This window comes from Helicoverpa armigera, chromosome 2 (assembly GCF_030705265.1).
Source record: "Helicoverpa armigera isolate CAAS_96S chromosome 2, ASM3070526v1, whole genome shotgun sequence".
NCBI lineage: Eukaryota > Metazoa > Arthropoda > Insecta > Lepidoptera > Noctuidae > Helicoverpa > Helicoverpa armigera.
In genome coordinates, this window is record NC_087121.1 from 2,791,690 (window position 1) to 2,816,243 (window position 24,554).

The window sequence follows — 24,554 nt, forward strand, 5'->3', positions numbered from 1 at the left end:
TATTATTTGGTCAATTAATATTATTAATTAATCACGAACACACATTTAATTTTGTGAAAATATTGTTACAATAACGTTCCGTGTTTCGAAAACCACGATAAACTTAGATTTAATTAACTTCAGTTAGTTCAAGGAAAAAGGTTTACCAACATAAAAAAATACTAGTAATAAGAAAACTCAAAAGCTCAAAGCCGAGCTAAATAACCTACAAAGTTGGCAACCTGAACATTTTCTCACAAGACCAACGCACAAAAACATCATCTCTACAAAATAAAGATCACAAATTGCATGTCAGTATAATAGCATACGTATTTATAATTTCGCATATTTATCGTTCGCGATCGAGGTGCGTGCGCGCACATGTGTGCAGAAATGCGCGCTGACTTCTAGACCGGAAAACGCTAGAAAGTGGCTTTTCAATTTACGAATAGCTACATAATAAATGCGTTTGCGCCGATCCAACGCGCACGGTGATGTTAAATCACATTTTATGTTGGTTTGTGATTGATATAGGCTTGTGTTTTGTAATTAAAATAATCTCTTAAGTTATTACAAGTGCCTAACCTTTTTATTAGATAGAAAATACTAAAGTAAATACTCATTCCAAAGTGTTTCACTATACTGAAGTGACAGTCACGTTCTCCGTTCCTTATTAGTAGTTTACTACTCACGATTGTAAGATACCCTAATTTAATTAAATAAAAATAGATTTAGTGTATGAAAACACTGACTACACATTATGTTTACAATCACAGCTTTGGTTTTAAGCCAAAACGCCATCTAACTGCCGTCAGCGCACAGATTGCCAAGATGAACATCGTAAAGTATGACAGAAAACAGCCTCCCACAATAATAGTACAAATAGTTCCATTCCATTATTTAATCAATAAGAACTATTTCGCAACCATGCCGGGACTCGTGAGTTCCTTAATCGAATGCGTACCAAAATAAACCGATCAAACGATTTAGGGAACCATTCTGTGACCACTCACAGCTACTCGAAGGGAAAAGTATTTTTATAGTGGCCTAGTATTCCTCAAGTGGAAACCAACTCTGAAATATGAATCTGAAATATGGACTTACTACGCAGGATTATGTAAAAAAGAGAATGCATTTGTAATACGTAAGTATTATGAACCAGCTAACGATTAAGTAAGGTTTTCAGTTTCGCGAATTTTCGCGTTGCAAACACGGAGTTAATTATTGTTAGCCCAAATTAAATTATGCTGTGATATACGTAATATCGATCTGATGTGTTTTAAAGACACACCTTAAATGCGTTTCTATAGTAAGTTCCAGTTCTAGCGCAAACTTTACAAATGAATGAAAGCTGTTTACTCATCTGCTACGCATTACTACGCCACCGGTTCTACGGTTCAACGGCCAATTTTACTTGACCTCTCGTGGTTCCCCCATAACGTGTTACAAAGGGCGGTATAAGGGAAAACGGAAGGACAATCAGAGACCATTGGATTATTTTCAAATGAAGCATAGAGGAGCGCCGATTGTCGGCCAAGCGGTAGTCGCATCGCGCGGTGGCCCGAACGCACTCGTGTCTGCACTGAGCTTAGTAAACATCTCTCGTCGCCGAAACCGCCTAACATTTTGAATTTGAATTTCGAAGTGCAAGTGAATTAAAAACAAAATAAAATAGTGCGTTCATTGTCGCTGCTCGGAGTTTTTGATTTCGGTCTTTGGTAAGATTTTTTTTTCAATAATGTATGCCTTTGTGCTTCTATTGTAATTGCATGTTATGGTGCTAGCGGTACTTATGTATTTTGCATTTTAATTAGTTCTTTTGAATTTAATACACCATATTTGCTAGTAGAGGGAAAATGTTTGTTGTGTTTACATTATTTCAATGTAACTGGAAGCTATATTTGAAGTTGTGTGATAATTATTATTGAACAATAATAAATTAAGTTATCTGCAATATAAGCAAGCACTCGCGTTGATAATCATCGGAAACTAAACCGTCTAAGTAAATATTCCAAACCATTAATTATATGCAAATTATAAAATTAATTAAGCATAGAGAATAGTTATAGCTCAAATAATCGATTGGTGACTTAAGTTAATTAGAATTATAAACGCTTTCCTGAAACTTTCAGCAAGCTATTTTCTTTCGGAACTGTAAACAAAAACATTACCTGAATACTAAATTGATATCCAATGATCATTAATCCATTAATGGCCTCAGCTACTGCTTACGTGATGTTTTTTTTCATTATTAAGTGGCAAAGCAATGTTTGTAAAAAACAACATTCGTTTGGGAAAGCATAACGCGCCAGTTGCGTTCCGTTTCAGTGATTGGCATTCAGCTTGTTTATGATTTATGCATTGTCGTCTATAACCAACCACTTTTCAAATATTTAACAACACGCGTAAATGAGACTCGTTAGTATTAATTGAATTAATTAACGCAATATTTCAGTATTATTACAATCACGCAACGTTTCAGATGATAATTTGCGTATCACACAGTTATGTACCTAAATCCTGAGTCACAATTCTAATTTGTTGTAAAAAAATTGAGATATAGGCGTAATAATTTGTCAGAAGCACGCAAGCTGGGCAATAACAGTCATTAGGCTAGATTATAGTCGCCGTTATTATCATGGGCATACATAAAGTTGAACACCATAAGTGTCACGTTGACAGTACAAGACTTCCTTATGAATTGGAACACGACATTGCTTTATGGGCAGTTTAAAGTGATGCCTTCATTAGTCGTACCTGATGGAGGAACTTGTCTACGTGCTTAGTGAGAATGCTTACAAGTTATATGTTATTTTGTCTCAGGAAAAGTATGTTTTTGTTTAGTTTCAGCAACCATAGTATCACCACAGAGTGTCCTGTAGTTGTACAATTACGTATAGTTTTAATTTACAAAATAATAATATATAGAAGATAATTATAAATAGAAGTGTTCAATTTTTGAACAATCACTTCATCATGACATGGAGATATTTAGAGGTGTATATCTAGGTATTTACGTCACCTCGTGTAGGTCATTGTGTTTTTCTCAGGAAAGACCTTAAGTTTTCCAAAATGCCCTTTAGATTGTCCATAGTTTTTTTACATATCTCACAAACTCCTTTTTCCCAGGTGTCTGAGTACGGCGGTGGCGCTCGAGTAGTGTGGGCCATGTCGGCGGGCGACCGAGAGGCCGAGGCGCAGGCCAAGAAGGGCGATGAGGCAGCCTCCAACGACCGGGACAGCAGGGCTGCGGCCGCCCTCAAGCAGTACTGGTGCGTCGGGCTACGGGCTCTCGAACTGGTAAGTTGACAACGAAGACTGACAAAAACTTTTTGGAAAACTTCCCAAAAAAGTCCAAACACATAGTAAAAACTTAGGCAAATAATCGATAGGAAATACTGTTTAGAAGAAGGGGTCTTGTCGATAAATGCAAGGTTTAATATTGTTTCATTGTCACGTCCAAATGACCATGCCAATCGTGTAAAAAAACACAAAGAACAACAAAAGACATCCGTGGCTATAGAAGACATTGAACAGGTGGAACTGAAAAATAAACGAGCAAAACACAATTTGCACGCATCGGTTGATCTTAGAGGAAGATCCTACAGCAATTAATCACCAACACCCAACAGAGGATGAAGTAGAAAACAAGAAAATGTGAAAGTTCTGAATCATTCGAACAGCGCTAAGAAAAATGCGAGCCAATAGAAAATGTAACACTAAAAACTAGAACATCTAAACTAAACCATTTAATACATTGTATAATTGGAAATCGATACAACTGGATGATCGCAAGGCATGGCCGTAATTGCGTGCAATTATGGTGGCTATGTATATATGGGAACTGACCACGTTGATGCAAGACATGATAATTTGTAGCATGACACAGTGCCCTTGAAGTCAAAGGATCCCTTGTGCTCTCGTACTTGTGTTTAATTAAACACAGTACACCTCCTTTGTTAAATTGTTGTTTGAGTTTCAATACCATTATTGCAGACTTGTAATATTATGTTTAGACCCAATTACAGGTTATAATCCACTGCATCAACGAGCGTGATTATCGCAAGAGCCGAGAGTGCAGTAACAGAATTATCCTTTTCCCTTTAAAGGATATGTAGGGCTTCAGAGATCACGCTTTAAGCCAGGAGCATAACCGACTTATAAGGTTGAAGACCGTAAAACAGCACAACCCTTTGTAAGCATAGGTATTCTTTCTTAGATACACCCTAGATTACACCTATGTATGTCTATAAAGCTGAAGAGTTTGCTCGTTTGCCAAAATTAGCTAATCTCGGGCACTATTGGACCGATTGGATGGAATGGAAACATATTTCAGTGTAAAATAGCCTTTTTATCAAGTAAGGAAAAGCCGGGTGCATAAAAGAGTTCCCACAAGACGCGGGTGTAACCGCTGGCTGAAGCTAGTTCAAATGACAAAATGACAACAGCAACACTTTTACTTTAACTATTATAAAATAATAAATCATATAACTGTGGTTAACTAAACGATGCGCGAAAGTGAAAACCTTTGTAATAGCCATTTATGAACACTGTGGCCATGATGGAAAATCACTTGCGGTATCGAAACACGACCAAAAGGAGAAAACATTTATGACAATGCGACCACCAGACCAACAATCGTAGGACACTTTCACTCAAAAACTCGAAAACGCTTGTTTTAAACGATCTCATGGTTTTTAGACGCGTACGTGACCTGTCATTTTGGAAACTAGACAGAATAAAATGACTTGTGATGTTAATACAAAAAGTTAATGAGTTAGAATTGCAAACGGTTGTGGTCCTCGAAAGCTTGATTGAAATATTTTGAACTTTCTTTTGCAATAAGGAAAAACTAGACAAGATTCATTTTGGAACATGCTTTTGGAAAAACTGGGCCATGTTGCAGAGCGACATTGAAGAATTTGTTTCATTGAAGTTATTGTTAAATAGAGTCACATTTATATAGGCGTGCACTTGGAGAGGCCTATGTCTAGCAGTGGACTGCGATAGGCTGAGGATGATGATGATGAGAGTCACATTTATGAAAGCAGGGTATTGATATGCGGTCCCTAATTGATGTTTTATTTTCAGATAATCGCGGTGATAGCAATCGGTCTGATTGTGGGCGCTCTGTACTCTCCGCAAGTGGTGCAGTCGGACCAAAGGCATATTGCCGTCATCTACTCTGCCTACTCCAGTAAGTATTGCAGCTACATTAAATACATTTACAAGAAAGAGGAACATACTTACATATAAAATTAACTGCAATAAAACATAAGTGTTATTTTAACAATATTATAAACTCGAAAGTGTATACATATGGAAACTTGGCAGTAATATAGCTTATACATTAGAATAACATAGGTATAGCTGCCATATAGCCTACTTTTTATCTGGGTGCGGAAAGTTTACCGCTGTCGGAAGCTAGATATTGCACCTATGCAAGTCAGAGACAGTTTACATTTCAGTAATTGCAAGTAATATTCCTTTGTATCATTTCAAAATGTTCATTACTTTTTGTAAAATCAATTTCAGTAAAAACTTCGTTGTTTCTGTTCAGCTAAGGATGCTGAAACCGTGACCCGGTTTCTAATAGAATTAGTTCTAATCTTTCAATTTACCAATTGTCACAGAATCGATTGTGGCACTCTTCATGGCCGGCCAAATGGTGAATTAACAAGGTGACAATTAACAAATAAGGAACGCAAATCACTTATAAGTGAAACGAACGAAAAACAAGGGGACTATGGGAAAACCCCATTTTCAAGTTGGGATACATGAGGCCACCACTTTTATGGGTTGTAGGCAAAAACATGGTTTGAACAATATAGTGTCAATCAACTTTTCTTTAATTACTTTTTAATGTAGTGTGTAATCGTTTGTTCACTACACGTCTTAGCATCCTTCGAATTGTAATAGTGATTTTACGCCTAAACGGGCACAGATTTTGACACAATAGTCAACCATTAAAATGTTTACCTTTGTTTACTAAAAAAAGCTAACAATAATAATAAACGCAACAAGAAATCGTTGAAAAAGTCTTCAATACTCGATCAGTCGACTGTAGAATCATTTCGCAACTCATGAATAGTGAAGCAAATAACTATATTCATGAAATATCGATGATATTTTTCGTCGGATCGTTTTCACTCGATACTCGAGTGGAAAATTGGTTTCAATGAACTTTGTGTGTGAAAGTGAAAACTGTAAACACTTGTAAACGTAAACCGTCAACCGTAAACCGATTTGCGATAACTTCCTGAATCGTGTCGATGCTCGATTTATTGTTCATAACATTATTATGATTTTTTCCTGTTTATCGGTTTACATAATTGAGTTTATATTGAATTCGTTACGCTTTTATAAGATTGTTTGAAAAGCTATTAAATGGATGGCCTATTTTTCAGTAGGTTAATAGTTCGGACTAGGTACATCATTAAGAAGTTAATTCCATTTCCTAAAGTGTTAAAACTATTTCGAACGGAAATGTTTAAATGCTTCTTCGCACGCAAAATCTTTAATGTTATAGATTTCATCCTGATTGTTAAAATTGTTCAATCATTTGGAAACCTTGCCAAAATTAAGTTTCACTTTATTTATAAATCAATTTGTAACATTGTAATAGGTGCGGCTATAGCAAATTATCAATCTATTAGAATTAATAATAATAATTACGTAACGAAATCTAAAACAATTAGCTAAGTGTGACGATTCGAAAATCTTTGTAACCCAAACCTGAAACATCGTACCCAGGTACTTATATGTTTTTACCGAAATCCGAGAAATAAAATTTGTTTGTTTAAAGTTTTTATTTTAGAACTCAAATAATACTTTCAAGCACAAATGCTCAGGCGGACGTGTTGTATTTGATTTTGAACCAAAATGAATGATGTCCTTTATTCTTCAGACCCAAAAATATTAAAATAAATTTCCTTTATCCAGGCTACATCATCATCACCGGTGTTCTTATCATCGCGAGGCTGTTCGGCGAGTCTCCTGGCTGGAGGACTTCCATCGGTTTCTCAGTGCTGGGCGTCATCATGTTCACGGCCGCCGCTGCTGTCATATTCTATGGTGAGTGATATGACCTCGTTGGTATAGACCTTTTTGGTATTTTGTTTTGGGAATGGTACTTTAAGGAGGTTGAATGTGCGTCTACAGGTTGATTAGAGTTGCCAGTCTTTTAAATTAAATGAGATTTTCAAATCATTTTTTCAATTTTCCAGGGTGAAATGGAAAAGTTGCATTTCAGAATCAGCTTTCATATTATTTTTGTGTAGTTAATTAACCAAAACTAATTTTGTAAAACGTGTTATAAGCACAATTGCTCTACTAAACTAGCCATTTAAACGGTACATTTTTTACATGCGTATCAACTTGTAATTACGATATATATTCAAGAATACAAACAACTAATAATCTAGTAGTTACCTTGCTCAGTGATCCGATAGACCGTGGATAATAACATCGCAATAATATTACCTATTCATATATTACGCTGGGCCACACAATGTATGCTTAAAACCTACTTACAACGGATTTCAATAACCGAATCTATCCGTTGTTTTGCATACTGGAGATAGAATTTGACATAAGCCCCATAGAGGAGATAGAATATTGGGGTCGGCTGGAATATACCGATAGACAAATATTGTCTTTATAATTATAGTGGAATGTTATGTACCTACTAAGATGATGAAGATGCCATAAAACACACAACTATGGAATGCAGTATTTCCAATATTTAGATATCTCATGTTATTTGTAAATTAAATTTATCTCCGCAGTTTACCTCTGTTGACTTTTGAATGGAATTATCTCATGTATTTGCGAATATGATTTTACGACGCAATTACTAAAGTACTAATATAATAAAAATATTTGTTCTAACAAACATAAAGGTTTAAATAAACTAGTCACGGATAGTTGTAAAATAATAATTGATATGCACAGTGCACCTATGAGCCCACTAGGCTGTATAAGGCAGGGCCTTGACGTTGCCTATTAAAAATGTAGACAATTAGTCTATGGGGATTGGTGTGAAGTGTAGCTTCCGTTCCTTTCTAATACAAGTTATGTTTTTTAAAATGATTTGGTTGCTATTTTCATTAGGTGTATCTACATTTTGTCCACTTCATTAGCAAAACAGATTTTCAAACCATAGATTTTCTTTTCAAAACTAAAATAAGGAAAAGAACTTATTTTATTATGACAATTTTATTGTTATTTATTTGGCAATATTTTGTACCTATATGATTTTATATTAATATATTAATATTCATTTTAATTTCAGATTGGCACAGGTCTTACTACACAAACCTTCGTCCGAACAAGCAAGCATACGACCTCCTTATAGCTTCGGGAGTTTTCGCGGTCATAGAGGTCGTGGTCTTCCTTGTCCATGCTTTCATAACCTTCAGAGAAGACGCTGACTACTGAATAACTACTTAAATTATATATTTTTGTTTTTATTCCCTTTAATTTCGAATATTAATTATTAATTTTCGCTATGAAAACCAAAGTCTTATAGATTAAGTCGCTTCATTTTCACCTTTTTTTCATTAGCTTTCCATTTTTCTTTATTTGCTCTCTGGTTTTTTGTTTGTTTTTTCTTTTTTTATACCCGTTGCAAGCCCACACATACGTAATCATTAAGTAACCTTTAAGAGTATTATTTTAATATAATTGTAGTTAAGATTTTTATTTTCGTTTATATTATTTAAGTTGTATATAATAATATCAATATGTTGCCTCATTGGGTAGCTAAAGCTTTTTATTTCTATTTAATATTTTTATCGGATTGCCCTCTGTAGTAGCTATGGATTTGGACATACATACTCATTTTGGCGACTATTTTGTTTAATACTTTTTTTTAATCAGGCAACTATTTATGGCGACTATTTTATATAGCATATTTAATATTCGAGCAGCTTTATTATGTAGATATTTTTTTTATATTTGGCAACTATTTTATTTCTATATCAAGCAGCTATATATGACAACTATTTAATTGCATATTTTGTTTATAAAGCAGCTAAATGGCAACTATTTCTTTTTTTTTTAATTCAAGCAGCTATAGGTTTTAAAATCAACAGCTTTATGGCAACTCTTTTATTAAATATTTTTTAAATCAAGCAGTTTTCTGGCAACTTTATTTAACATTTTTAAAATCAACAGCTATATGGCAACTATTTTATGCAATTTTTTAAATCAAGTAGCTTTATGGCAACTATAATGGTGCAGCTCCGGTTTTTTAATATGTATCTATTTCAATTATATTATTTTGTTAGTATGTTATTATTTGAAACAGCTACATAAAAAATATTATTTATATTTAATGGCAGCATATATTTTAAATACATTAATTTTATTTAATTGGTATATTAATAATCGCAGCTAATATAATTATTTTATAGCAGTTATTGTGCAAAACGGCAGCATATTTTTAAGTATATTTAAAATGTAGGCAACTATTCTTTTGCAGTTAAAATTACAGGCAGCTTTCTTTATATTTTTAAGGTGAGATTACTTTTGATACAGATAGGATATATTTTTAAATTGTCTGCTACTTTTTCGAAAATATTTTTAATATTTTTTGGACAGCTAAAACCAAGAGCCTATTGACAGCTAAAAATATCATACGAAAATAAATTTTATTTTTAATAATAACAATATATTCGTTGATGTAATTCAGCTTTAATGTTAATTATTTCTAAAAGGCAGGTAGAGTAAATGCTAATTTTATTTTCAGTATTGTAAGCAGCTATATAATTTGATAATTTTATTTTTTTAAAGCAGCTATTGAGAATTGGCAGCAAAATTGTGAATCAAAAATAATTATTTAAGTTCAGTATTTTAAGGCAGCTACTTACGCATTATATTTAAAAATGATTAAGATTTAATTTCATTAATGCAGCTATTTATATCATAAATCATTATTGAAATTGGAATAAAATTCTTTTTATGATTTCTAAATTAAATAAAACGGTCAGTAATTATTTTACTTAGCTTTTTATTTTGATACACAGCTATAATTTTGCAGCTTTTTTTGTGCAGCATATTTTTTTGCCTTTTTTTTCAATGCAAACGTATTTCGGCCGCAAGTGCAAGTTTAAGAATAGAAATAAGTTTTTTTTAAGATTATGCAATGATTTTGGATAGGCACGGCGATAGGTATATCCTTTTTAAGGATGAGTAGTAAGCTAGAGATTGTAGAATTTAGATTCGAAAATATAATTTTTGTTTTTATATTGGCTCTTTTGGATAATTCCTAAATTATTGCGTTTTTTCGAATTAAGTTTAATTAGTTTTAAGGATTTTATATTATTTTGTTTTATTATTCGGTTAAAATTAAGTACTATGACATTCCACAAAATTCAACAAAAATATTTACTTAATTCTTTAGCATTAACTTTTTGTCCTTACCATGTATGAAAAAAATAAAAACGTGACTTCAATCAGTTTCTAAATTATTTTAGAAAAGCAAGCAAATAAATCAATAATCAAACATTCAGAAGAAAATATTCTTAATTAATGTAACAGGATTTTTCATTCATGGTAAGGAATCATTTATGCAAATAATCGAAGCAAGACCACCGCAAATGTTTATATTATTTTTCCAACACATTTCGAAAACGATATAAGTATCAATTTTATTTTTGCACTCAAATCATTGAATTTTCGGAAAAATGTAAAAAAAAAACAAGTTTTATTTCATTCGAATCATTTGTTATGTTATTAAGTTGTTTAATTAATTAAGTAAAATTTAATTTTATTATTAGTTATATTTAAAGGATAAACCAAAGCAGTAATCAGTATCCGTCCAGTGGTAGTTAAGCTTTCTCTGATGACTTCAGAATTTCTTTATTTCTTCAAAATCGTGTCACTTTAACTTCACTGTCATGATCTGATTAAACTTTATGTTTTCTTATTAATAATTTTCTCGTTAAAATATTTTCTTTATAACTTTTCTCTTTTATTAGGTTAAGGCCAGTTTCATCATCTTCGGATTAGAATCGATTAACTTTAACGACCAGATAATTTCATGCAAATGATGTTCCAATACGTGAATAAAATAATCTGGCCTTATCTATACCAAGGAGGTGAGACAGGCCCTAGGCATATAAGGTGTTAGAGTCTTCTAAATAGTTGTAGATTCAATTGGTGTCTAAAAATAATCGTAGCATAGATAGAATATTTTTCATCATCAGTTTAGTTAATTTAGATATAATGTTAAATATTATTATTATGGAAAAATAACGTGTGGATATCACATGAGTTGTGAACGTTAATTATAAGAAAATATTAAGATTTATATGAAACATGTAAATAAAAATATATAACTTATGTAACCGGCGCTAATGTTACCTTATTTATTCCCCATTTTAATAACAAAAGGTACCCGCGTCACTCACAAACTAAACTCTTTGGATAAGAACAAAAATAATGTAATACACGTCATGTATCTGTATGTAACAATTTAATAAATAAATGCATTAAATAATGTTTTATTTCGATGCACATGGACTTCGTACAACTGTTGCTGGGAAATTGGAAATCTCAAAATATGCATGCTTTGAAATTAAATGCACAAAATAATATGCACCTACATTATGGAGTAGGATACGTATGGAGTGGTATCTACACATATTATTCGTCGCTTATATTTAAAACCAAAGTACGTAGACGCTTAATGTAAATGTGTAGGTACGTATGTGTCAAACAAACACAAGCCTTGAGGGAGTGGTCCATTCCTCCAAGACCGAACATCTGCCAAGCCTTTTACCAACAATGATGGGGTCGCTATAAACTGTCGGGGGGAAAATAACATAAGCTCTGAGTACCAGTGTTTCACATGGAGCAACCGTCTATCTGACCTCCTCAACCCGATAAGACTGGTTTCAGACTTTCTGGCCACTGATCACCGGTAACGACTGTCAGAGATGTTCAAATGATTTTAGGGACTCACTAACTTAACGTGCCTTGGATTGTCTATCTACGGACCAACCGCGCCAAACATAGGTACTTGGCTTAATTTTATGATGGATCGAATTGCGCGGCTGTTACTAAACCATGAATTCCTTGTAGGTACATACCTAATAATAACACTTTTTATTGATTAATATAAGTAGGTGTTCCCCAAGGTTGCGTACTGAGCTGATTTTTCGCACAATAAGAAAAAATCGTTATTGCTGCAATTTTGTATAACTATTTATAATAAGGTATACCTACTAAAGCAATTTCATTACTCCATGCTTTATAAACAGATTATATTAGGAGATGTTTATTTGTCGAACAATAGGTACGCGGTTTCCGGTCACCACTGCTGCACTGTTTGATGCCAGTGGCAGGGATTCCACCATCGCGATCGAGGGCAGAAAGAGCTACGAGGGAGAAAGAAAACATCAACAGCAACTTTTTTTGCAGGCCTATACCTACTTGAGAACAGTGATCATGGTAATTTTTTACCACATACAACTCAAAAACCAAATACCTATTTATTACAAAATGTCACATCTTGCAAACATGCAATGCATGCGCTATTTAATATAAAATCAAAACAAAGCTCAAAAGACTTTGTTCCGCGTTAGGAATCGACTCCCGATGACAGCTCAAATTAAAAAAATAAAATATATAAAATACTATTTTGTGCGTAAATAATCAAATTGACTAAACTTATAATGTTACGTATTACGTGACACAAACTTACCTTTTCAGCTTTCGCCAAATAAATCCACAGCTTTCTCCATGTCGAAAACTTTTTCTGGTCGCTAAAGTTATATTGCATTTCCTTCGAAGCATATCTGGTGCTCAATGGAGACCTGTAGTTGCAATATTCTGAATTTTGTATTTCCACGGGAGCGTCGATTGAAAACATTTTTATCACAGTTTATTGTAAAATGTAAGAAACACTGTCTTGTTACGTCGATAGCGGCATACAGCTGACACTTTAATGAACATAACCTAACAACAACCAAGGTCGGGCAAATCGGCGGGAGAATTCAATTCAGATAACAAGGTTATCGTATTATTGTTGATTGCATGACGAAATTTAAATTTCTGACGATAGTCGATTGGTTATTGTATTATGCCGCTAATACAAACAAAATATTACTTCATCATTGAAAGCTATAAGTGGCATTCACGTTTTATTACATTTTGTAACCGATATAGGTATGCCGACCAACTCTCACTGCGTTACAAATTTTTTTGTACGAATATACAGCTAGTATGTACTTCATAATTGGCGTAGTTTGGTATGATGATTCAATGTAATTTCAGCTGTGAAGCTGCCTCTCATAAATAAATAAAAAATGTCACTAGCCCCCTTTCATATAATCCACACATCAATTTTATAAGGATGTTCTTGAATCCTGTGTGTCTCACACAGAAGAGCTTAATGTTACTAAATTGTGCCAGCTATAGTAACAATGTTAGATATTGGGACTAATCCAGAGTATTCTAGTCAAGTAGCTCTCCTTATGTAAATAAATAAAATGAAAACTAGACAGGTTATGTAAAAATAGTTTTATTTACAAACATCTGGTTACAATATTTCATTATATGTTTAATTTTATAAAAATACTATAGCTGCTTGAAAAATATATTTTTTTGGCAGTTTAGTACCTACACCAAAGGCACCAGTTTGTAACAAAGTTTGTATGTTGCAATATGCATAATTCACGTAAATACACAATTTCAAATATAACAAGATTATTCAGCAGATGCCTCTTTCATCACTTTAAAAACTTTAACATTCATTGACCAATCTAGTTACAAATATACAAACATTTATCATACATAATGTTTTAGTGCAGACTGTTAACATTCTTGCTTTACAACAAACATATTTTGTTCGTGTTTGAATAAGGAACTGATCAATTTATACACCCAGTGCTCTTCTCTATATTACATTTTCTGTATTTTCAATATAAATCTAAGATTATACAACAACCTCCTCAAAGTAGCTGTGATTATATCACAACTACTAATACAGTATTTGACAGGGGAAGAGTGGTTTCCTCATTACTTCTTCTTTTGGAGAGATTTCATCATTTTCTCTAATTTCATTGCCTTCTGGATATCTCCCTTGATCTTCAGTTTGCCCATCATGAATGCGGTGGTTGGCTTCAGCTTACCTGTTCGACAAAAACAACATTATTTCAAAATAAGCCTTTAACTATATTGTTTTATCCAAACAACTATTCCGAAAAACCCAAGATTTACAATCAGTGTCTCAAAAATTGCCCCAAATGACTGCATTTTCTAACAAATTAGCAGCATCATTCCACGCTAATAACAAAAATGACAAAATGTGTCATTTCAAATTAATTTTCTGCTGCAGATTTAACTGTGGGATTACTAATTTTTTATTCTGTTGGATTTATTTTTATAGAGATACTTTGAATATTTTTTACTAACTAATACACTTTTATATTGGCGGTTTTGTTGGACGCATACCAGCAAACATCTCTGCGAAGTGCTGTCCGTCCATGGTGAGTGTCGCGTCGGGCGGGTTCTTGGGCTCGCCCTGGCCGCACACGCCGTCGCCGTTCTTGAGGTCAATGTGCCATACTCCTTCCTCCTTACCTGAGTATAACATAAACATGTATGACTGGAGAAATGGACACTCAGAGTTTCAAGGACATTTAAAATTCTTTGATGACTTTATTATTATAATATGTGACACAAGTTAAGAACAGGGTGACTTTCAGTGTTATTAACAGAACTAAAAGATTAGGGGACAAAACTTACAGAAAATTTGTAAATATGTATAATTGAAGCAAAGATGATATTATATAGGAATTAAAGTGCATCTTGAATGCTTTGGGTACTGTATAAGTCTAATTAAAAAAACATATTTCTTAGCCCCAGTCTTAAATGAAATATTTAAAAATTACAAAAGGTTGCTACTTAATCTACAAACCTTTAACATTGAACTGATAGATGGCTTGAGTCTTCTGTACCAGGTCTGATGATAGAACTTTGCTTATGGAAGCAAACAAAGTTGGGATCTGACCGTCTCCCGCGGCTTCCTGTAAATGTTGGTTAATTTATATTAAAAAATAAATAAACATTGATTGCACTGACAGTAAGACAAAGGTTTTTTTGATGATTTCCTAAACCATTTCATTTTGGCTCGCACATTATAGTTTTCAACCAGAATTAACCAATAAAATAGAAGTAAAGCACTAAAAGCAGACATGCACAGAAATTAATCGCCAAAATAGTTAATTATATTTTGTTAGCATTAGTATTATTTGTTTAGTTTAGTTGTCTACTTGTTTTTGTTTCCTATTGACAAATATTTTATAGTTAATAAACTACTTGATAAAAATTAGTAGAATTATCATTAATGTTAGAACTATCAAGTTAATGCTAGGAAGAAAAGGCAACTGAAACTATTGGTTTTTTCTTAAATAATAATTTGTTAATATTCCCAACACTGAAAAGGGTGGACAGCACAAAAATAAAAACAAACATGCAGAAAAAACGAATGGTCATAGATAAAATCTAGACACCCATTTTTATTATTTTCACACCGTTTTAGCTTTCGTTTCCTTTGTCATATGGGGTAGGTCCAGGAAGAAGTCGGGTAGCAAATTGTCTTTGTTATCTGTGAACAAAGCGACATTCCCAATTTGAATTGCCAAAAGAAAAAAAAAACCCTTTTTAAATTTTGATACCAATTACAATTTGGACTGGTTTCCTGGACCTGAAAATGGATTTTTGCACTGACCACTGATTTGTTCTGCCTAAAATAAATTAAAACAGCATACTTATATACAAAAGGCGTTATACACATCATACAGACATCTATAGTTATAAAATCTGGCCAGTTACACGTAAAATAAAACCTATTTGCTTATATATTGTTACCAAAAAGGTTTTGCAAGACAAACCTTTTCCTTGTAGTTAACGGCAGACGTATGGTACTGTCTGGCGCGATTGGCCGAAGAAACGGTAGCCTTGTGGTGCGCTAGCGACTCGGGAGCATCCAGGAAACCGTCCAGTAATAGGTTATCGACGTTCTCTGTGGTCAATTGTTACTTTGTATTGTCTAACTAACTTATTGCATAATGCCATCATATCTTATGTGCTATTCATATACAAGGTAAAATTGCATTTTTGCCCTGAATGACAGAATTGTCAACTGCACCAAAAAACGGTCAGACTGTAGTTTACATACAAAATTGTGTAAACAGAGCGATTATTATGTAATAGAGATTGCATGATATAAAATTGTGGGAGAGTCAACTATAATAAATTATGACATTGTGATATATGTAGATAAGAGGGAGGTGATAATAGATGATCATGATGATGGATGGACTATGGGGTACTTGGTTTAAAAGGTAAATAATTGTTGTATGTACTATTGAGCTTGGAATTTCTAGATTTAGATGTATAAATGAATCATAACTTAGTCTGTAACTGCTTATGTTAAGTAGGTAGTCATTCAATTATTACTTACTGGGGTCACAAGCATAGGGGGTCAAGTCCTTGACGCCAACGGACTTCACGACATCTTCGTCGATGGCAAAGTTGCCTGTGTAGGTTTTGGGGTCTCTGAAAATAGTACAAACACAAGTTTTTATATGAGAAATAGGAAAACCTTCTTGTATCAATAAGCAAATACAGAAACTGGTAAACGTGAATATTTGATTCTATTTCGTATTATAAACTTGAAAGATTGTTTGTATGGGAGCTCGTTTCTTTTTTTCACTCAAAAATTGCCATAATAGCGTATACGCTACTTTTTATCCATATGCGGGAAGGTGCTCCTTCGGGTAAAAGTGAATGAATACGTACTTGCAAAGCATGACGTATGCGGCGTCGGAGACGATGTCAACTTTGCGGCTGGTGGAGCTGGTGCCAGTCAACATCTCGATGGCAGCAGTCGCGATCGCTAGTAGCATATAATAATTAAAATTAAAAGAAACGCTACAAAAAGTAAAAAAAATACTTACTCAATTTACTTTTAACCTTGTACCTACTTTTTGAATTTTCAAGCCGTCCTGTTTTAACATTCATTTCAATTTAAAATTTATGATACTGTTGATATATTCATAGACATAACTTCCCTTATTTTTCTTTGGGGTTCAAGTATAACATCTGCTATAAGGAAAATTATATAATTATGTAAAATTATGTAACTCCTGTTTACAATATGAACATCTTTTTAGTACCCATATTCATTGAAAAAAAACAGACGATTTATATTCACTTAACCAATAAATCATGTACTAAATAACCTACTTAATGTGTTACATACCAGTCTTAGGCCACAGAGCGTTGACGCCGATGTTGAACTCCTTGAACTCCTCAGCCATGCCGAGCACACACATCGACATGCCGTACTTAGCCATAGTGTACGCCACGTGGAGGGAGAACCTGCAATTATTTTAATATTAGTTTATTTTGATTTAAAAATGGGAATAAAAAATATTTTTTTGAGGGTCATTACTGAATATGGACCCTGTTACACTGGGATAAAATAGCACGGTCTTCAAATAATATTTAGCTTTAGAGATCATGTACATGCCCATTCGTTTTCATATAATTTGTTTATTTACTGCATTTGAACTTGAACAATTTTGACTATTTGCCTACTTTGGTGAGGGTAACTTGTTTGACGAGAACTGTTTACCTATACATAAATATGTACATATTTGTATTTATATTTTTACAGATCTTAAAGCTCAATAAGTATATGCACACATTATTAATATGCACACACAAATTAAAAAAGAGAGAAATATGCTTAAGCTACAAACATCATCATCATCCTCCGAGCCTTTTTTCCAACTATGTTGGGGTCGGCTTCCAGTCTAACCGAATTCAGCTACAAACATCCATTTCTCTTAAAGAGATAGTTCACTTACCAGTAAGGGTTCATGTTGAGAGGTGGGGAGAGGTTCAAGATATGTGCATGGTTGCTCGCCTTCAGAAGCGGCAGGCACAGCTTGGACCTGATCAAACATAAACAAAACATACTTAATACAAATAAATTACATCAAAATAAAACATTTACTCCCATCCTGCGATTTGATTGGGCATTGTCAAGGTAACTGGCAATTTATCAACAAGTATTTTGTTACGTGATTGTAGCAATTTACATAATTTTATTGAGAGACGGTCATTGTAGATGATGACGTACAGTTATTTTTATCAATTTGCATTGCAAGGTCTTGTCTTGTTTTTCAGAATATGTTTAATATTCGTTTTGTTTTATATAATAACTAGCTGGTGCCCGCGACTTCGTCTGCGCAGGTTTAGTATTTCGAACAATATGTTTACAAATTGTAGCCTATGTATTATTCTGATGTATAAGCTATATTATTGTAAAGTTTCATTAAAATCCATTCAGTAGTTTTTGCGTGAAAGAGTAACAAACATCCATACATCCATACATACAAACTTTCGCGTTTATAATATTAGTAGGATATAGACTAGACTGCAACACGAAACACAGAATTTAGGCAAGATTTCCTAAAGCATTTTATTATTTTCTATGTCTCTCTCTCTTCCCAGCTATGTATCCCACATGGTGGTGGGTGGGTGGTGATTTTATTATTTTCGATGTGCTTACAAAAATACGTCGTTTGTCAGTTGTATTAGCACGCATAACATAATTTAATTAATAACTTACCATGGGAGAAAAGGTGACCCGATATTTTGAGTCTCTTGACTCTAATAACCTTTCATGGGTTTTTAGGTTCCCAGCCTTTAAAACTACTCTTACGAGAGACAAGGCATTTCCCTACTTACGCCAAGAAAGTTCCCCTGGTGTTGATGTTGTGCATGAGGTCGTATCTCTTCATGTCGGTGTCAGCAGTGCCGGTCAGCGAGATGGCAGACGCATTGTTCACCAGGATGTCAATGCCGTTGAACTGGAAGGACTCTTAGAAAGACAAGATATTTCTCTACTTACGCCAAGAAAGTTCCCCTGGTGTTGATGTTGTGCATGAGGTCGTATCTCTTCATGTCGGTGTCAGCAGTGCCGGTCAGCGAGATGGCAGACGCATTGTTCACCAGGATGTCAATGCCGTTGAACTGGAAGGACTCTTAGAAAGACAAGATATTTCTCTACTTACGCCAAGAAAGTTCCCCTGGTGTTGATGTTGTGCATGAGGTCGTATCTCTTCATGTCGGTGTCAGCAGTGCCGGTCAGCGAGATGGCAGACGCATTGTTCACCAGGATGTCAATGCCGTTGAACTGGAATTAATTCAACAAATAAAATGATGTGCTGACACGTTTTATTTACATTTACGGGTAAAGAAGAAAACATGCTGGAACAATTACTTTTTGTCATCAGGTATGAATTTATATAAAACTACTTTTACGGATTAATATTAATATTATTTAATGCCGACGTTTCGTATCCTTTACAGCATCCATGTTCACGGGCAGACTGGATGCTGTATAGTAATAATAAAGTTAAGTGATAAGTGTCAGAAATCAGTATCAGGCATGAATGTTCAACATAAGTAGGTACATGCACCTGATGCACCTATATTTAAAACATTACGTCAGTAGATTAAACTTTTCCCTATACATCGGTATTATTATGATAAACAATTCTAAAAATAGTTTTAATTCAGTAAGTTTGTAAGTCTAAAGTACACTGATAAAAAATAACAGCAATGTCCAAAGGTTAACCACAATTGAGATTACCAACCTTTGGAACCAGAGTACCTAATGTTTAAAAATAAACACAGTATACTTGTTATAGAGGTGCGTTTAAATCGAGGGAGCAAGAATTTGATAACATCTTTTATAGAAAACTAAATGGTCTGTGGCATTATACAATTTCACCATTATTTTTTAGTCAAAAACATGCCCGCTTTGCTCAAGTCTTGGCTGGGGCACTGCCATGCCCCCAGATTAATTTTCAATTTGAGTTTAAGGGGTCTCAAGCTTATTTATTGCAATAGATAATAATTTATTTATGTTAAGCTGTATTCCCGCGGTTTCATCCGCGTTCCGGGATACTTCTTCCTGTACCCAGATAAAATATGCCTTTGTTACTCAAGAATAGTAAGGCTTTGCCATCAGTTAGAGAATATTTCAAATTGGTTTAGTAGTTTCAGAGTCTTTAGGGTACAAACAAAAAAGTGTTTCCTCTTTATTACATTAGTATGTAATAATTGTATGTAGCCTATAATATCTAGTATTCTATACTATCTATGTATACTACCTATGTATGTGTGTATATGTATGTAGTTAGACTACATTTAGCATAGTATTGTTTAATCAGAGTAAACATTCAGTAAGTACATATTTATACATTACGTCGGTAGATTAAAGTTTTCCCTACACATTGGTATTATACTCGTATGATAAAGAATCTAAAAATAGTTTTCATTCAGTAAGTTTATAAGTCTAAAGTCCACTGCCAAAAAAATAACAGCAGTATCCAAAGGTTAACAACATTTGCGATAGCCAACCTTTGGAACCAAAATACATACCTACTAATATATTTTTATACAATAAAAATACCTAACGCTTTTTATATTTTGTTATAAGGAAAATTTTTGCTTCTTTGTTTTTTTTTTGAGTAAACCTAAGTAAACCTAATTCCTTTTAGAGTAAACCATACTTACAAGAATTATTAGCAATTAGCATCTGTTGTTTAGATTATGAATGTTAGGTTTAAAGAAACTTTATTCTCAATAAAAACATACAATGTCTCTTACTTGAGAATGATACTAAGAAAATAAATTTTACGTACATCATCATCAATCAGCTACAGACTATATAAACAAACAAATTCACCCATCTAATGCAATCATTTCCCCATAGGTAATTAATTTGCAATTATGTGTTTGCTAAGTTGGGTCTTAAAACAATCTAAGAAGAAATATTTTTGTTTGCAATATTGTATAGGTATCCTATAAAATGATTAAATAATTGCGAAAATTCTTCCACTTTTTAAAAATTTACATTAGTTTTAAGAATGTTTGTATTGATAGTATGTTTTAATTTTTTTTTATACATATAAGTATAGTATTTAATATATTGACATGGATAATTTTAAGTATTATTTTTTAAGTAAGTATAGTTAATGATATATGTGTATTTGTATTTTTATGGGCCCTAGTTCCCTGTAGTAAAGGAATAAATAAAAATAAAAAGTTACATTGCAGGCAGAAGCAGGCCTATACAGAGCAAACCAACATAACATTTATTGAACAAGCATGGATGCTTACAAAGTTTTATAGGTATAACAAGATAAAGTTGGCAGATGGTCAATAATGCCATCCATGAAATAACAGTGCAATTATGTTGGCATTAGGGAAGGTCATGGTCATTGGACTGCTTAGCAACATAATCATTGATTAAAAAAAAATGATACTTAATGCTTTTTTATATTTTTCTTCATTTAACTCCAAAAGTTCATTGAATTCAAATGTTTCTCAATTGGACGTAGTTATGCAGAAACGTTCCAACCCACTGGACGCGTAAATGCTTATATCTCAAATTCAACTTGAATTTGAGATATAAGCATTTACGCGTTTCAGTTGTATTCTTTTTTATTTTAACTAGTAAAGGTACTAGAGGTTTTATTGTTGAATTATATTGAGTTTAGATAACCATATGCTAAATTTTAGGCTGTTCAATCACAATAACTCAATTTCGGATGACTTGTGGGTTGGAACTTTTCTGCATAACTACGTCCAATTCAGAATACATTAATATATCAAGAAACATCAAATTCTTGCAGTAAAAAGTTCTTCAGATAACCATAACATGGTATACTATTAATTTATGAAAGTAATATTGTAACCAAAATCTTACCTTCTTGACAGCCTCATCCACAGCCTTTTGGACCTGCTTCTCGTCTCTCACATCTACAATGCATGGCAGGGCCTTGCCTCCGAGGGCTTCAACTAGAAAGCATCAAATCTTTACATATATATTTTCCTTCTATAATTATGGCTATAAAGCCAGGTTTTAATTACCATTATTTGATTAAATGTGGCAAATTAATTATTACTATAAAAATAATCATAAATTCTTGTTTAGTAGCACAGCTAGGAAAATAACAGAAAATTTGAGTTTCTAATACACAATTTCACTTCAAAAACAGGTTCTAAATATTAATTTCTAGCAATGTAATTTAAAGTTAAGAATTGATTAATGATAATGTAAGTTTCAATCAAACTGCTTACAAAATCAAACCGAAGATTAAAAATAGACAATAGTTATCTACATTATTCAACAGGTACACAATAAACAGTCTCAATAGTTTACAAAACAAATCCATCTAGGTCAATTATAGGCAGTTCAAAGTCCAAAGCAATATGGTGGACAAAGTCCAACTCATAGACACAAATATTATTACATTTCTAACGCATTATGACTTAAAACCGGTTCCAAGCTATTTATAGATGATTAAGGAAGTTGCAAAAGAAGGTTGTTTCACTTACTCTCCTCGGCTGCTGTGTAAATAGTTCCCGGGAGCTTCGGATGCGGGTCAGCTGTTTTTGCGGCAATCACAACGTTCGCGCCATCCTTAGCCGCCTTCAAAGCAATAGCCTTACCAATACCACGAGACGCGCCAGTAATGAACAGCGTCCGGCCAGCCAATTTCCTAATAAAACAGCCACACGAAAAATTAGAAGAAAGTAGACCAAACAACAGTAACTTCTTACAGATCCAAAACTTAAAATTCTTACCCGGTGTTAGCTACTAAACTCATTTTAGAAAGATTATTTTATATTTGAGCGGATAAGGTAACAATTTCGAAACTCAAAGCCGAATAAACAGTCTGCTCGTAATAACCAGTCCGATGTTAGTTTTCCTTTTTTTATGATTTTTTTTTGACAAGTTGACAACGTCAGTCGGTCAACGTCCGAGCAAATATGACGTTTATCATAAAACATTGCCATAGTTGGCATAATAATTTTCTTTTTTGATTTATTTTATTTCTTTCATACATAATTTGATTTCATATAAATGTGTATAAAACATTTAAAACTTAATCAATTACGCATACATTCAATTGCCTTATTTTTTAATGCGTAGATGGAGTATGTATTAAAATTAAACTCCGTTTATGTTTGGATATATTTTTATTTTTTATTATGGCAAGCGATTCACGACCTTGCAGCAAAATGGGAGGCAAAAGTTCAAGTTTGAAAAATATCAAGCTAGCCGGTGAGATAATTTATTATCATAATTTTAAAATTTCTTTGATAACTATATTTCCTGTCAATTGGTCTGTATTTAGTCAGTGTGTCCGATAAGAGTTGAATCAGGAGTGCTCCGTTCCGCTTCACCAACAACATCGAAAAACCCATTTCTTGGTTGCCTGCTTGCCTAGGAACATGTGTAACAGAGGATCACGAGGAACAGTGAATCAATTGTTAAAATTCTGTATCTTTTGTATTGTACTCATTACACGCGCCGGCTTCACTGATGCTATACCCTACCCTGCTAAGGCGGCCAACTTTCCGAAAACTGAATGCGGGACTTAACCTTTCGTGAAAAGAGGGGGTGGGGGGGGGGGATTGAAAAATGATCGGACGGAAGTGATAAAATAAAAACCGTAAGCAAAAAGCTATAATTTAACCTATCAATATCGTGTCACAGCGTGCACTAATGTCTTATTTTCAAAATCATTAGGCCTCACGAGTTCAGTAGAAATAAAGAGAACGAGATTATATTAGAGGTATAGGTAATCTGTGTTCCTGCACTGTTGAGCGTGTGCGCAGGTGGGTGTTGTGTAGAAGCGTGGTAGAAAAATAGGGATGCGGGACATGCGGGACGCATACAACGTTTTGCGGGACTATTTTACTAATAATTTCAAAACGGGATTTCGTCAAGCATTACGGGACGGTCCCGCAGAATGCGGGACGGTTGGCCGCCTTATACCCTGCACCACTGACCAGTCACCGGCACTGCATTACAACGGGAGTAGTAGGTAAGTACGAAAAAAATAATTTATGTTATTTTCGAAATGACTTTGGTTTAAAGTTATTTCGATATTTTAAAGTCTTTGCATGTTTTTCTTTAGTATGTGTGTCTAATTGTATAAAAGTAAAGTGGTCTGATACCTATATGCGATTTATATTTTGCCAAAATTATTATTTCCGTTATTAGTAAATAGGTTACAGTGATTCAAGTGGTAATGGGGTTCGTTGAATCATGATCCACTGTTCCCCAAAAAGGTTCGAGTTTCAAAATATTCCTACTTGTTTACAGGTTAACATGCCACGTGACAGACATAGAAAAACAAATATTGGTCTTCATAAGGAAGAACAAATGCGGAATGCATTTAACATGATCGTAGACGGTCAAACCATTAGAGCCGTTTCTAAATTAACGAAAATCCCGTTCACCACTCTGCAGAGGTAGGTATTACAAAAAAATAAAAATTCTTTAGCTCAGGATACAAGCTCAATTTATTTAACACCAAACTATGCGGTACGAAAATATTTACTTCCACACAAGAGAATGCAATTGTGGACTACGTTGTTAAATGTAGTCAGATGTTTTATGGTTTGACTACAATAATTGATATTCGGAAACTTGCTTACGAGATGGCAATTCTGAATTACATTCAGGT

The 24,554-nt window shown here is 33.6% G+C and overlaps 3 protein-coding genes across 4 annotated transcripts in view; 1 reads left to right on the forward strand and 2 right to left on the reverse strand.

Moving 5' to 3' along the window:
- The window catches only part of LOC110372047 (uncharacterized), a 35,411-nt gene extending 25,880 nt beyond the window's left edge, over positions 1–9,531 (forward strand). The window contains 4 exon segments of the mRNA XM_021328562.3: positions 3,109–3,279; positions 5,071–5,176; positions 6,922–7,053; positions 8,273–9,531. Of these exon segments, the coding sequence (XP_021184237.1) occupies positions 3,109–3,279; positions 5,071–5,176; positions 6,922–7,053; positions 8,273–8,418 (555 nt within the window). The 3' untranslated portion in view covers positions 8,419–9,531.
- Positions 1–12,968, reverse strand: part of LOC110372045 (adenylosuccinate lyase) — a 43,511-nt gene extending 30,543 nt beyond the window's left edge. The window contains exon 1 of the mRNA XM_021328560.3: positions 12,689–12,968. Coding sequence (XP_021184235.1) covers positions 12,689–12,856 — 168 coding nt within the window. The 5' untranslated portion in view covers positions 12,857–12,968. The remainder of the gene's footprint in view (positions 1–12,688) is intronic.
- Positions 12,969–13,491: 523 nt separating this feature from the next.
- LOC110372043 (hydroxysteroid dehydrogenase-like protein 2) lies at positions 13,492–22,852 on the reverse strand. 2 transcript variants are annotated; one of them, XM_021328558.3, is made up of 12 exons: positions 22,663–22,852; positions 22,414–22,577; positions 21,782–21,873; positions 19,077–19,198; positions 17,865–17,951; positions 17,255–17,373; positions 16,792–16,888; positions 16,454–16,548; positions 15,522–15,595; positions 14,906–15,014; positions 14,440–14,568; positions 13,492–14,117 (listed from the first exon to the last, which is right to left on the reverse strand). In XM_021328558.3, the coding sequence occupies exons 1-12, from the start codon at positions 22,683–22,685 to the stop codon at positions 14,005–14,007; spliced, it is 1,224 nt and encodes a 407-aa protein (XP_021184233.3). In that variant the 5' UTR covers positions 22,686–22,852; the 3' UTR covers positions 13,492–14,004. The 2 variants fall into 2 exon arrangements, with proteins under 2 accessions (XP_021184233.3, XP_021184231.3); XM_021328556.3 differs by lacking the exon at positions 15,522–15,595 and adding an exon at positions 15,882–16,012 and having other exon boundaries at positions 22,663–22,851.
- Positions 22,853–24,554: the final 1,702 nt, after the last annotated feature.

Bases quoted from the DNA above. Each gene is read 5' to 3' on its own strand.
- LOC110372043 (XM_021328556.3), bottom strand. From the start codon at position 22,685: ATGAGTTTAGTAGCTAACACCGG. The intron at 21,874-22,413 runs GTAAGTGAAACA...GATGCTTTCTAG, and splicing joins TTACACAGCAGCCGAGGAGA to TTGAAGCCCTCGGAGGCAAG. The intron at 17,952-19,076 runs GTAAGTAGAGAA...ATGTTTGATCAG, and splicing joins ACCAGGGGAACTTTCTTGGC to GTCCAAGCTGTGCCTGCCGC.